Below are 14,321 nucleotides of genomic sequence, written 5' to 3'. Positions count from 1 at the left end.
TATAAATGTCCACAAGTGTACACAGTTTCTCCTTACAGTGATCAACCATAATAGTAATTGATCTCCCCAATATTGTGTTGGTCCCACTCAGGGTGATCCAGCGAGCCCTTGACTCCATAGACCTATGATGTGTCCTGTGGTACCTGGCACCAAGATGTCAGCAGCAGATCCTGTAAGGCATGAGGTGCGGCCTTGTTTCTCCAGCATATCCAACAGATAAGATCGAAAAGACATGTAGTAAAAGATATGTTTCAAGTTCCTTATTCGTGTACAATGTATGCAGTGCATCTGGAGCATTATCCTGCTTAAAGAGGGGACTGCAATTAGGGGGTCCCACTGCCACAAAGGGGGGGGGGGTGACTTCTGTCTTCCAGCAGAACATTGTCCTTTACACTGCCCCCACCATCTTTTCTTCTTCCCATGATGCATCCTGGTGCCATCTCTTCCCCAGGTAAGTGACGCACCCGACCATCCACATGATGCAAAAGAAAATGATGGTCAAATCTGATGCTCACAATCCTATTATACAGGCACTTTTGGTAGTGGACAAGACTCAGTATGGACACTATGACCAGTCTTCAGCTAAAACCGCTGCAATGTCCTGTAGGATCTGACGCCTTTCTATCTTATTTAGAAATACTTGACTTTACGTGGAGCAAATGAAAGAAGAAGACAACTATCTGTGCCCCCTACACACTATACTATGTAATAGATTTTAGGGATGGTCCGAACCGAGTTTGGTTCAGGTTCGTACGAACCCAAACCCTCGGTAATGATTCCCGCTGTCTGCCCGCTCCGTGCAGCGGGCGGATCCAGCGGGAGGACCGCCTGGAAAACTGGGATACAGCCATAGCCATAGGCTGTATCCCAGTTTTTCAGGCGGTCCTCCCGCTGCATCCACCCGCTCCACGGAGCAGGCAGATAGCGGGAATCTGATGCCGAGCATTCGGGTTCATACGAACCCGAACCTTGGAGGGTTCGGACCATCCCTAATAGATATGTAACAATGCATTGCCTTGTGCTTGTTCTATAGCTGCATTTCGAATCTGTTGTTTTTAACTGGATGCAAAGCAGCTTCCTCCAGAAGGAACAGGACTGACTCTCTAGCACCACCTATTGGCAGTCCTTGAAAAAAAAAAAAATTTAATTTCCCAGTCAAACCAGAATCTCCTCCATAACAAAGTGGGACCATTTGAAGACATGGTTTTGAGTTTCGTACCCCCATGGGTACAGAGCAGGTTGCTGGTTGCCTGGGGGTTGAGCACTAACTTCCAATCGGTGGCACACAGCTGTTTTGTTCTTAAAGAGAACTACTTTGCATACTTGTATCCCCAGGGGGCATTGCTTGGCCTATAAGACTTCCTATGCCAACTCAAGGTCTCTACAAGGTTGTGAGTCAGCTGACCTTCTATAATGCAATGCTTTCTGTATTTTTTGAAAACTTTCTGTACATATGACTGAATGGTGCTTGGGGAATATGCTACAAAGAAGCAAGATAAACTATATACAGACACTGGGAGACATGACGGAAAAACCTTGGAGAATACAGAGAATGTATACTGATTAACAAAGAGAATAATGAGGCAAAAATGAAGCTTTCTCTGCGTGATGTAATGATGATCTATTTGTATTACAATATTAAAGAAAAAGGATACGTTTTTTGTGGAAAACTGTACATAGAAACAAAGAAGATTGTCAGCAGAAAAAGACCACCTGGTCCATCTATTCTGCCCTGTTAGTATTTAGTATTATGTTAGGATAGATATATGTTTATCCCAGACAGGTTTACATTCAGTTATTGTAGATTTACCTACCACATCTGCTGGTAGTTTGTTCCAAGCATCTACTACTCTTTCAGTAAAGTAATATTTTCTCATGTAGCTTCTGATCTTTCCCCCAACTAAAATCAGATTATGTCCCCTTGTTCCTGAGTTTATTTACTAAAAACACTTCCCTCCTGAACCGTATTTATTCCTTTAACATTGGATTTAATCATGTCCCCCCTTTCCCGTTTTTCCTCCACACTATACAGATGTAGATTCTTAGGTCTTTCTCGATATGTTTTAATGCTTCAGAACGTCCACTATTTTTGTAGCCTGTTTTTGAATTTGATTTTTATTAATATCGTTTTGTAGTTGAGGTCTCCAGAACTGGACACAGTATTCCAGGTGTGGTCTCACCAGAGCTCTACACAACGGGATCACATTCTCCCTCTTCCTACTGGCTATACCTCTAGTTATACAGCCCAGCATACAATTTGCTTTCCCCACCGCCTGGTTGCACTGGTGACTCGTTTTAAGGCTGTCAGAAATCACTACCCCTAAACCCTTCTCTCCTGAAGTTTATGCCAACAGAGAACCGCTGATATGATACTCGGATAGAGGATTCCTCCTCCACACGTGCATTACTTTATAATTGGATATATTAAACTTTCCATTGTCTTTACCACTTATCTAGTAAAGCTAAATAGAAAGAAGGCTCCAGGACACTGTTGGGCTCCTCTAGCTTGGATACAAAATAAGATACGGTGGGGTCCCTCCAGCCTGGATACAAGATGAGATGCAGTTGGACATGGAGGATACAGGTTCTGTATAGCATTCCTGTAGCACATTTGCCCACAGATGTTACAGCCGTGCCTGTAGATCCTACACACTACAATCTGGAGAAGACATTTGTAGGAAACCCTTATGTGTTTGGGGAGCATTATCCTGCTGGAAGCCATAAAAGACTTCAATCTGACCATCATAGGATCCTAAACAGAATCTAAAATTGTCCCTGTTCCAGTCCATAGTAGTTCAGATATCTCTTTACAGTAGTGCTGTAAATGAAGGTGAAGGTGGCTGCTATCAATGGCAGGGCACGTAATGGGTGCCATGACAACAAACTGCCTGGAAAGAGTTCGGTTAGAGACAGGGGGCGTAATAGAGGGGAGGCCTAGGTCTGGATGGTGGACAAGGATACTGTGGGATGTTCTGGTGCTTCTTGACGGATCCTCTCTACTGATGTCTGTCTGGTCTATCCAGAACCAATGCCAACTCCCAACACCTCCTAGCAGCTTAGTGAGAATGGCCTAAATAGTGGGAAATTCATCCATCCTGCTTCTCTCAATCCAATGATGGCTCCCTGGGTGTATCATATAACCATGTCTAGCAGTAATCAGCAGCCTCTGAGAGCGTTAATAAAGGTCAGTGTGTAGTCTCTAAGTCTGTAGTGTAGGCTCTAAGTCTTATTGCACCTGAGTAAGGTAACTCTCTCTTGTTCACACAGGTAGGATTAGGTATCCATTGCAGTTAGTGTTTTTCCCACTAGGTGTCACTGCTGTGTTTCTATGCAACTTGTTTCTATGCATGGCAGAAGATACTAAGGGTTAACCGTTATGTGTCACATGTTGCCTTTTTTGTCCACTCACAGGTGCAGGTGCTTTCCCTCCTTTGTCCAGCCTGTCTTCTTTTTCCTTTCTCTCTCTACACACACAGCCCCACCAATCACAGACAGGGTAAGGCCGACCCTTGTAGTTAGGGCTTAGTTCACGGTGGGAGGAGCTCAGTTCAGTTGTAGTGTGAATTCAATGTGAGAGGGACCACCACAGACCAGTCTCTGCAGAAGCCAAGCCAGGGCCTTGCTTTGGCCAGGTCCTCTAACAGGGACACAACTAGACAAGACAGCTTTCTTCTGATGAGCACTAGAATCACTATGCAGTGCTAAACCTTTACAAGGAGAGAGAAGCCATGCCAGGAACCTCTCTACAAAGTGCAGGGCAGTTACCTTAGCAGTCATAGGAACTGACCCCAGTTGAACAAAGGTAAGGAACGTATTCCACTGCGCAGTACATGACAACTGGGAAGGTTCGGGAGTCTGCTCAACCCAGATAACAACCCTGGGGCTCGTATTACCCACCTAGGACGGGTAGCTTGCAACTAGGGGGCATAAGGCGGTTGAGAATAGAAGCCATCCCTGGGTACGAGTATTCTCTATTTTTACACACCTCTACTGGCAGAGTACAGTTCTACCTTGGACAAGGCCCCTCTGGCAATTCCTCCCCTTTACACTCTCTACTGCAAATCACCTTCGTACTAAAAGCACCTGGTCTCTACCTCAACTACTAGCACCTGAGTCTCTTACAAGATTGTAACTGTTGTATTGCACTGCACTGTATTACCACCACAAGTATTAACTTTATATTACACTAAGTTTATCCTAAGTAAATTGTTCTACTATGCAAAAGGACTGGACTCTGGCTTATGTCTTCCGCACCCGCACACAAAGCTTTACACTTGGGTTAATCACTTTTCGGTGTTGGTGAGGTGCCAAACACCAGGGTGGGTCCTACACCACTCCAGGCTACCGTGACAAGTGCCCCTAGATCTACTCAGCTACCACACCAACATAACAGCGGACCGGTATGGAGATCACCCAAACAAACACTCCCTGCGCCTCACTGCAAGTGGAGGGGGAAGCACTTTTACACCCTCATGTGACAAGACCCAGCATCTAATAAGATCACACCTGTAATCATTACATATGTGCCTGATGAGTTTTGGAGCCATAGGGCCCTATTACACCAACAGATTATTTTTTGAGCCAAAGCCAGGAATGGACTATAAACAGAGAACAGGTCATAAAGGAAAGACTGAGATTTCTCCTCTTTTCAAATCCATTCCTGGCTTTGGCTTAAAAAAAATCTGTGAGATAATCTGTTGGTGTAATAGGGCCTATATGCAGTTTCTATCAGGGTGCGTTCTTTACTTTGTCAGTGTATATAACACAAGATGTACCTATTTGTCAATGTATGGGGCTGAGCCGCTACACCAAGTACAGCCTATGAACCTAGAGATCAAGCACTTTCACTCTTTGGATGAAGAATTTAACAACGCATTTTAGGGAACTGGCTACTAAGGAGACCATTGGTAATAAAGCGGTTGAATTACCTACCAGATGTATCAATGATTACACTACTCTGTACAGAGAGCCCAGGCTTTCCGGAAGAAAAGAGTCATCAATAATACATGGTCAGCATGCATATTTTACACCCTAGCTAGTGTTGCGAAGCCAAGGGACAAGGCGCACGTTACAGGTGTCCCCTTCCTCGGGACAACACGTAGGTTTATTAGTACAGAACCTCGAAGAAGGTGACTACATCAGGGCAGGATATAAGGTAGGTGGGAGCGGTGTCTACCTGTTGTTGTATAGGGCTGTGGCGGAGAACAATGGCCATATTCCTAAATTATGCATAAGGCTAACATCAGCAGGGGGTCTCATAAAAGTCATACTGAGAAGGACTGATGGAGGTGTAAGAAGCAACAGCTAGAACATTTAGTATTTGGGGATTGAGAATTGCAGACCCCCTGGCTGCCATGGCAGAATGGGCCTAATCCACCCCTAGTAATCCTGCTGAGGGATTTGATTGCTGTCTAGAGCTTATGTTACCAGACACATATCTGACCCACATCTACAGGCGCTGGAGAGTGGACCGGGAGCAGCCATCGCTGGTACGTGGTATCTACACAGTCATGGGGTGGGAGGAGGGACGCATCATGTCAGATTGAGAGAAATATGGGGGTGGGCAGCAAAGGAGCAGAAGCGAGGGGGATAGACACAGATGTTATGTATATAGAGAGGCTGTTTATAGATGGTTAGTACAGATGCTGCAGTCCAGCGAGGGTTAATGGGATCGGTGGTGAGAAGCAAAGAATGACCTGACCTGGATCAGGATATATCAAGAGAGTGTCATTACAGGATCTTTTTCATTGCTCCTTTATGGTTGGTACAGATGGTATGCCATAGACAACACAGGGTGGCATACGTAAGGTATTCATACACCCTATTAGGGGACCCCAAGTTATACGAGGTTCTTCCCCCCACTTTAGGACCCTCATGTATTAATCAGATAGAAGATCAGCTACAAAGAGAGTCTCTCTCCCCAGAGGACATGTTCTGTCCTGTGTTGATTTTAACCAGAGATGAGCATGCCATAGGCTGTAGCCATGCATTCCCGGACTCCCTAGGGCTGCATCCAGACTCAAGCATGCTTGAGTTGAGCCCATCTCTAATGGAGTCTGATAGGAGTCCCAGCTCTTGTACAGTAAACAGTGATGTACTGTGCATCACCAGTTAACCTCTTATACTCCCTGGTCGGGTGCTCTGAAATTGGGACAGGGGGTGTAGGACTATATCCTATTGATAGAGCATGCTCTCTCAAGCACTATGCTTGAGAGGAAGGATGTGTATACAAAATATTAAAAAAATTAATGAAAACATGTAATATGTTACAGAAAGACACATTAGAACTCTGGTGATATGCTGCAATTGACATGGGTATGATATCAGGCAGCAGTATATAGGTGTATGAAACCAGACAGTAGTATATAGGTGCATGAAACTAGGCAGTAGTATACATGGGGTATTATACCAGGCAGTAGTATATAGAGATAGTAAGCAGTAGTATACATTGGGTATGATACCAGGCAGAAGTATACATTGGGTTTGATACCAGGCAGTAGCATACAGAGGATATTATACAAGGCAGTAATATATAGGGATTGTAAGCAGTAGTACACATGGAGTATGATACCAGGCAGTAGTATATATAGTGTATGATATCAGGCAGTAGTATGTAGAGATAGTAGGCAGTGGTATTCATGGGGTATGATACCAGGCCGTAGCATACAGAGGGTTAGATACCAGGCAGTAGTGTATAGGGATAGTAGGCAATAGTATACATGGGGTATGATACCAGGCAGTAGTGTATAGGATAGTAGGCAATAGTATACATGGGGTATGATACCAGGCAGTAGTATATATAGTGTATGATACCAGGCAGTAGTATGTAGAGATAGTAGGCAGTGGTATTCATGGGGTATGATACCAGCCCGGAGCATACAGAGGGTTAGATACCAGGCAGTAGTGTATAGGGATAGTAGGCAATAGTATACATTGGGTATGATACCAGGCAGTAGTGTATAGGATAGTAGGCAATAGTATACATGGGGTATGATACCAGGCAGTAGTGTATAGCATAGTAGGCAATAGTATACATGGGGTATGATACCAGGCAGTAGTGTATAGGGATAGTAGGCAATAGTATACATGGGGTATGATACCAGGCAGTAGTATATATAGTGGATGATACCAGGCAGTAGTATGTAGAGATAGTAGGCAGTGGTATTCATGGGGTATGATACCAGCCCGGAGCATACAGAGGGTTAGATACCAGGCAGTAGTGGATAGGGATAGTAGGCAATAGTATACATGGGGTATGATACCAGGCAGTAGTGTATAGCATAGTAGGCAATAGTATACATGGGGTATGATACCAGGCAGTAGTGTATAGGGATAGTAGGCAATAGTATACATAGGGTATGATACCAGGCAGTAGTGTATAGGCATAGTAGGCAATAGTATACATAGGGTATGATACCAGGCAGTAGTGTATAGGCATAGTAGGCAATAGTATACATAGGGTATGATACCAGGCAGTAGTGTAAAGGGACAGCAGGCAGTACTTGTGGCCCCGATCAGCGTCTCCACTGAAAATGCATGAGCCCTGGAGCTGAGTATCACCCCTGGGCAACTCCCTACGGTCATGGTCACTGTGCTGCCAGAAGGCTCTACCGATCAGGGGGCAAATGCTTGAGTCTCCCACTTTATTTTATTACTTGAGTCACGCATTCGAGCATGATGATAAATGTGAAAAGGTTTTATTTTTAACATATATATTTTTTAGTAACTAAGATGGCAGCCCTAGAATTCTTGAGTAGGCCTCCAGCTGCCATAGTAAATGCTTGGACACCCCACAATTGCATTGTGAGAGGGCCTTTCCATTCTGTCTCAGTGCCTGCATTGCATGGTCGCTATAGACAGTGGCAGCTAGGGGACTAAACACCCAAAATTTGCATTTCCCTCATCCCGGTCGCTGATGGTAGATGTCAGCCGTAACTCACTGCATATGGAGCGAGCTGAGCTCCTGAACTCACTGCATACTCTCCCAACATCTTGATGTTGTCAGGAAGAGCTAGGGCTCTGTTCACATTTCTGTTTATAAGAGAAACCATAGTGCAGTCAAAAAAAAGTAACTTTAATCCTATTTTCTTTCTCCAAATCAGGGAGGAGGACACAGGAGTATAACAGACTGCTATCTTGAGAACTATGAGAAGATAGCACCATCAGAGTCCTGAAGATGTGCTCCATCATGGCAGCACAGTTGACCCTCCTAGTCCTGATCTACACAACAGACGCAAATCCCTCCCAATTCTGTCCGTCATCTTGCCTCTGCTATGACTCCTCTAACTTAGTGGAGTGTAGGGGTCTGGAGCTCCTCGTGGTCCCTCATCACCTTCCTCACAGTACATGGATGCTGGATCTTCGCCAAAACAACCTGAGCCGTCTAGAACCTGCCTCATTCCAAGCCTTGTGGTCTCTTCGGATCCTTCTTCTATCCGACAACCAGATTGAGCTTGTGTCCGCGAGAGCCTTCCGGTCTCTTGGCTTTCTTGAGCGTCTGGACCTTTCTAATAACCTTCTCAGCAACCTTCCTTATGACTTCTCCAGAGGCCTAGGTTCCTTGCGAGAGCTGAAAGTCCCTTCAAATAGGTTGACTGCTTTGAATTATGAAAGTCTAAGACACATGGAAAGTCTGGAGAAACTGGACCTGAGCAGAAACTATCTGAACTCTATAGAACAGGGAGCCTTTCGAGGCCTTTCAAGGCTACGTCACCTCCACCTCCAGTCCAACCTTCTAGACTCCATTAGGGGAGGATATTTCTTCATGTTGCAGAACCTAGAACTCCTTGACCTTTCAGACAACAATGTCAGTAGCATAGCCGTAGAGTCCTTCACCTCCCTGCACTCCCTCCGCCTCTTGTCTCTTTCCGACAACCAGTTAAGTCATCTCAAGTTCAAGACGTTCCTTAATCTCCAAACACCCAGTACTCACATTCAAGTATCTGGTAACCCATGGATATGTGACTGCGATTTGCAAAGAGTGTTTGGAAAGATAACCAGCGTGAGGCATCTTCACATAGATGACTATGACAACCTTACTTGTGCAGGGCCACCGCAGCTCTCTGGTGCCCCCCTAGTGTCGGTGGACAATCAGCTATGTGTAGCTGAGACTGCCACAGTCCTGGTGATCACAATAACTGTTTTAGTTACAGTCATTGCTGCGATTGTAATGGCCGAGAGGAACCGCAAGAAGAATCAAGAGAAAAACTGGAATGAACCAGATGGTCCCTTTGAAACGCAGGATAAATAATAGGTTTAAACTTAAAGGGGTAGTGCGGTGTTCAACATTTATTCACTAAATAACACACATTACAAAGTTATACCGTATGATGCCGTATACTCACCGAATCACTGTCGACCCCGGCCGCCATCTTGTATACAGCATCACACTTCCGGTGTGGGGGGAACACGGAGAAGGGGGCCATTCACTTAAATAACACACATTACAAAATTGTATAACTTTGTAATGTGTATTATTTAGTGAATAAATGTTGAACATCGTAATGCCACTTTAAGGAGAGCTCACTCACCTCTATGGCTTGCCAGGATTTCTTGTACCAAGTGAAAAGTGCAAAGTTCCATTCCATAAATTTTTAATGAAATTTAAGGAGTTATCCATGAATAGAAAAATACATAGCTACTTTCTTGCACAACAGCGCCACCCCTGTCCCCAGGTTATGTGTGGTATTACAGTTCACAATTCAGCTCCATTCACAATTCAACCAAGTTGGTGGTGCTGCTTTTGGCCTGATTAACACCTCAATCAATCACCGAGTAGGACCGCCCACTGGACTCCTAAGCACAGAATAAGCAAAAGTTTATATGAATAAATGACAAGTTATACAGATTATTTCCCACAAAACAATATATCAGTAGTAGATGTTTGGGAGAAAGTTAAAGCAGATGTGGCTGATAAATCACAGATAAGTCAATATAAATCTGCCTGGAATAAACAAACATAAAGGACATAATATGTGTGGACTAGATGGAGCAGTGTTTTTTTCTGCGTCTATGTTTCTAAATGGGGGGGTATTTATTTAGGGAAAAAATATGAAAGAGTTCTCACATAGATTTCTGCTATGTATATATGTATTAAAAATAAAACATTTCAAAACTCCCCCAGCCTTTATTAGTTTTTTTCTTGTAGGTATGGGGATGTACTGGAGTATCTGGGAGGCTCCTAAAAATAGGAAAACCTCCTGTACTTCCAGAAGAGCAGACAACCCATTTCTGACAGTCAGTGAGTTACTTACCCTTACTCTCACAGCACAGGTGCCTGCTTCTGGGAAAGTCCATAGAGCTGCTGTGTTGTCCCACCACGGGCGTTTCTTGTTCTTACACCTCTCGCAAAAGCCTGTACTTTAAAGTTTCAGTGTTGGTGAGGTATCACTTAAGTTTGCCACTGGATCTCGCTAGTATATGTACTGTATAGCTAAGTATTGCACAGCTGTGGAGTCTAAAGGGTTATTGTCTCTGTGATCTGTGCACCAATGAGAGCTCTCTCTTTCTACCCATCTCTATCCTTTTCTTTTCCTTGCACTCTCTTCGCACACACACACAGCACACGTTACTGATGCTGTAGGAAGTTGTCAAATGGGGAGAGGAAGTGTAGCCACACCTTAGTGAGTCTGTAGTGAGTCTTGGATTCTGTAGAGGATGAACGCTCCCTACAGCGGTCAAGCTAGGCCCTGGATTATGCCAGGTTCCCTGTTACGGGGCTCACACAACTAGTCCAGTGTAGTCTAGTCTAAGGTGTGATAGTGGACGGACACACATGGGACAGACACCCGTTTCTTGAAAGCAGCACTTCTACACACTATGCAGTGCTGAACGCACACTTAGAGAGGACAAGTCAGGGATCATCCCAGCCCATGCCGTGAACAAGTTGAACAAGTGCAGGACAGGATCCTCAGGAAATAGGAACTGATCTGGATAGAGCAAAGTTGCTAGAAGCCTATGTACTCTATCTTGCAGCGTAGGTGTCACCAGGAAATCTTGGCCCCTCTGCTCATCCCAGGTAACAAGGCCTGGGGCTTGTGTCACCCTCTAAGAAGGGTCGCGCGACACTGGTGGACAATAGGTGGTGCAAAGACCAAAGAGTCAAAACACGGCCACAAGTATTCTCTCTACTCTCAAGTATTCTACTTCTCAAGTTCCGGCAGAGCACAGTACTACTTTGGGTTGTGACTCTCTCGACATCCCCCTCTCAACATTTCGGAACTTTTCCTACCTCTCAGCATGACTGTACTCCTTCTCAGCTCTCAGCACAGATCTGGTCACAAAGGTCTTAAGTAACTTATCAAGCTAAAACTTACTGTGTATCACTGTATCAAGTATTCTGGCAGTAAAGAAGAGTTTATTTACTGTAACGGGACTCTGTGATTCTTGTTCAAGCACCTACACAGTCATTGTACCTTCCTTGGGTCATCTGGGTGGCGGTACCAATAGTCAAGGTGGGTCACAACTCCACTCCGGACCACCATGATAAGCACCCAAGGGACCCCCAAACAGACAGGCAGGTTACTTACCACAGGGGAAAGGGTATAGCAAGCCTCACTAAAATAAAAGCAAGTGTGCCATCATACCTGTGTGCCCAACCAGCACTGGCATCACGTCAGTATAACACCTGACTGAGCAATTCCCCGACCAACCACTACTGCAATGGTGTCACACTTCACCATCTGGCAAGAGCATCACACTGCCAGCTGCACCTAGCCCTTTAACTGTAAGGATCCTATTACACTGGCCAATGAAGGCTTGATCAATATTGTAAAAGAGGGCCGTTCTGCCAGATCGGCATGCATTAACTGGGCCGATTACACAGACCGACAATCTTTTAGCAAGGGCTGCACTGACATTAGCGATGTCCATGCAGCCCTTGCCCATAGCGATGTCCATGCTCCCAGTGTTCTCCTATGCTCTGCTCGCTGCAGCTTCAGAATGACCTGTACAAAGCACAGGAGAGAAACGGGAGCGTGGACAGGTAAAGTATCATCAGCCGTGCATCACTATTACCAGGGGCGTAGCTAAAGGCTAATGGGCCCTGATGCAAAATATTAGCTTGGGCCCCCCCCCCCCCCCCATCCTAACCGATCAGGCGCAGTCAGAGGCCAAAAACATTATATCCAATTACTCTAAGGTGACGCCCCCTTAAGTGCCAATGTGTCCTATATACTGTCACTGTGTTCCCTCATGTACCATGCTACTGCCTCCGCCTCTTGTACTGTGCCACTGTCGGTGGTGAAAGTATGGTAACCTTCATAATTTCTCCAGCTACTTCTGTGTCTCACCACACAGGATCTGTCATCTCTTCTCTCAGCACTGACAGCTCTACTGGGCAGCCGGCAGCCTCATTTATAGGATCCTAAACTCTCAGACTGCAGCCACTCACTACTGCTGGGGGTGACTGAGAGGGACTGGGAAAGCTGGAGGTGCCTGAGAGGGACTGGGAAAACTGGAGGTGACAGAGGGACTGAGAGGTACTGGGGCAGCTGGGGGTGACTGAGGGGGACTGAGAGGGACTGGGGCAGCTGGGGGTGACTGAGGGGGACCTGGGGGTGACAGACAGAGGTGCTGAGGCAGCTGGGGGTGACTGAGAGGGACTGGGGCAGCTGGGGGTGACTAAGGGGGACCTGGGGGTGACTGAGGGGGACTGAGAGGGACTGAGAGGGACTGGGGCAGCTGGGGGTGACTGAGGGGGACTGAGAGGGACTGGGGCAGCTGGAGGTGACTGAGAGGGACTGGGGCAGCTGGGGGTGACTGAGGGGGAGCTGGGGGTGACAGAGACTGAGAGGTACTGGGGCAGCTGGGGGTGACTGAGGGGGAGCTGGGGGTGACAGACAGAGGTGCTGAGGCAGCTGGGGGTGACTGAGAGGGGCTGGGGCAGCTGGGGGTGACTGAGAGGGACTGGGGCAGCTGGGGGTGACTGAGAGGGACTGGGGCAGCTGGGGGTGACTGAGAGGGAGCTGGGGGTGACAGAGAGCCTGAGAGGTACTGGGGAGCTGGGGTGACTGAGGGGGACTGAGAGGGACTGGGGCATGCTGGGAGCAGTAGTTATACACATACAGGCTGGGGGTAGTAGTTATACACATACAGGCTGTCAGGGCATGCTGGGAGGAGTAGTCCTACACAGGCTGCCAGGGCATGCTGGGATAAGTAGTTATACACAGGCTGTCAGGAAATGCTGGGAGTAGTAGTTCTACACAGGCTGTCAGGGCATGCCGAGAGTAGTATTTCTACACAGGCTGTCAGGGCATGCTGGGAGCTTTAGTTCTACACAGGCTGTGAGGTCATGCTGGGAGTAGTAGTTCTACACAGGTTGTTAGGACATGCTGGGAGTAGTAGTTCTACACAGGCTGTCAGGGCATGCTGGGAGTAGTAGTTCTACACGGGCTGTCAGGGCATGCTGGGAGCAGTAGTTCTACACAGGCTGTCAGGGCATGCTGGGAGTAGTAGTTCTACACAGGCAGTCAGGGCATGCTGGGAGCAGTAGTTCTACACAGGCTGTCAGGGCATGCTGGCAGTAGTAGTTCTACACAGGCTGTCAGGGCATGCTGGGAGTAGTAGTTCTACACAGGCTGTCAGGGCATGCTGGGAGCAGTAGTTCTACACAGGCTGTCAGGGCATGCTGGGAGCTTCAGTTCTACACAGGCTGACATATAGACAGATATATACCCATACAGACAGACAGACAGACAGTACACAGAAGCCCTACCATAGTCCATACCTCACAACTTTTGCTGAGAGGAAAGAGGGACAGTCATGGCAATGCACCGCGCCCCTATAGCCACGCCCTCATATCCACGTCACCTATTACCATTATATAAAAAACAAATATCACCACATCATGACTTATACCCCCCCATACCATTACTACATAACATCCACTATACAAAGACCAGTATCTCCCCATACACTGACCCATATGGAGGTAGATACAAATGCTGCACAGGCTCCTTACACCACATACATGATTACAGTACAGCTACATTCAGTGACTCACAGGGGGGTCTTCTCTGATCGGAATTGCTCACTTTTTCTCTTCTTCTCCATCTGGTACAGTCCATCATGAAAACCACTCCTGGCAATGCCTCATCCCTGAAGAATCTGACCGACAAATATTTTAGGCTTTTTGCTTTTGCACCATCCTCACCATCTATACAAAGTCCCCATCTATATTGCTCTGCACTGTAACAGTGCTCATTGTATGCTACCATGTAGTGTTTAGGCCTGCTGTGGACCCTCAAATAGTACTTAGGCCCCTCTGTGCCCTCATATAGTAGATACCCCACCTCTGTGCCCTCATATAGTAGATAAGACAC

At 46.4% G+C, this 14,321-nt stretch overlaps 1 protein-coding gene across 1 annotated transcript; it reads left to right on the top strand.

The window, feature by feature from the left end:
- Positions 1 to 2,930: 2,930 nt before the first annotated feature.
- LOC138772450 (reticulon-4 receptor-like) lies at positions 2,931 to 10,061 on the top strand. The gene is made up of 2 exons (XM_069952846.1): positions 2,931 to 3,184; positions 8,103 to 10,061. Exon 2 carries the CDS (start codon positions 8,177 to 8,179, stop codon positions 9,248 to 9,250), a length of 1,074 nt encoding a protein of 357 aa, XP_069808947.1. The 5' UTR covers positions 2,931 to 3,184; positions 8,103 to 8,176; the 3' UTR covers positions 9,251 to 10,061.
- Positions 10,062 to 14,321: the final 4,260 nt, after the last annotated feature.

Source organism: Dendropsophus ebraccatus, chromosome 14, assembly GCF_027789765.1.
Source record: "Dendropsophus ebraccatus isolate aDenEbr1 chromosome 14, aDenEbr1.pat, whole genome shotgun sequence".
Lineage (NCBI taxonomy): Eukaryota > Metazoa > Chordata > Amphibia > Anura > Hylidae > Dendropsophus > Dendropsophus ebraccatus.
This window is presented reverse-complemented; position numbering and strand designations above follow the sequence as displayed.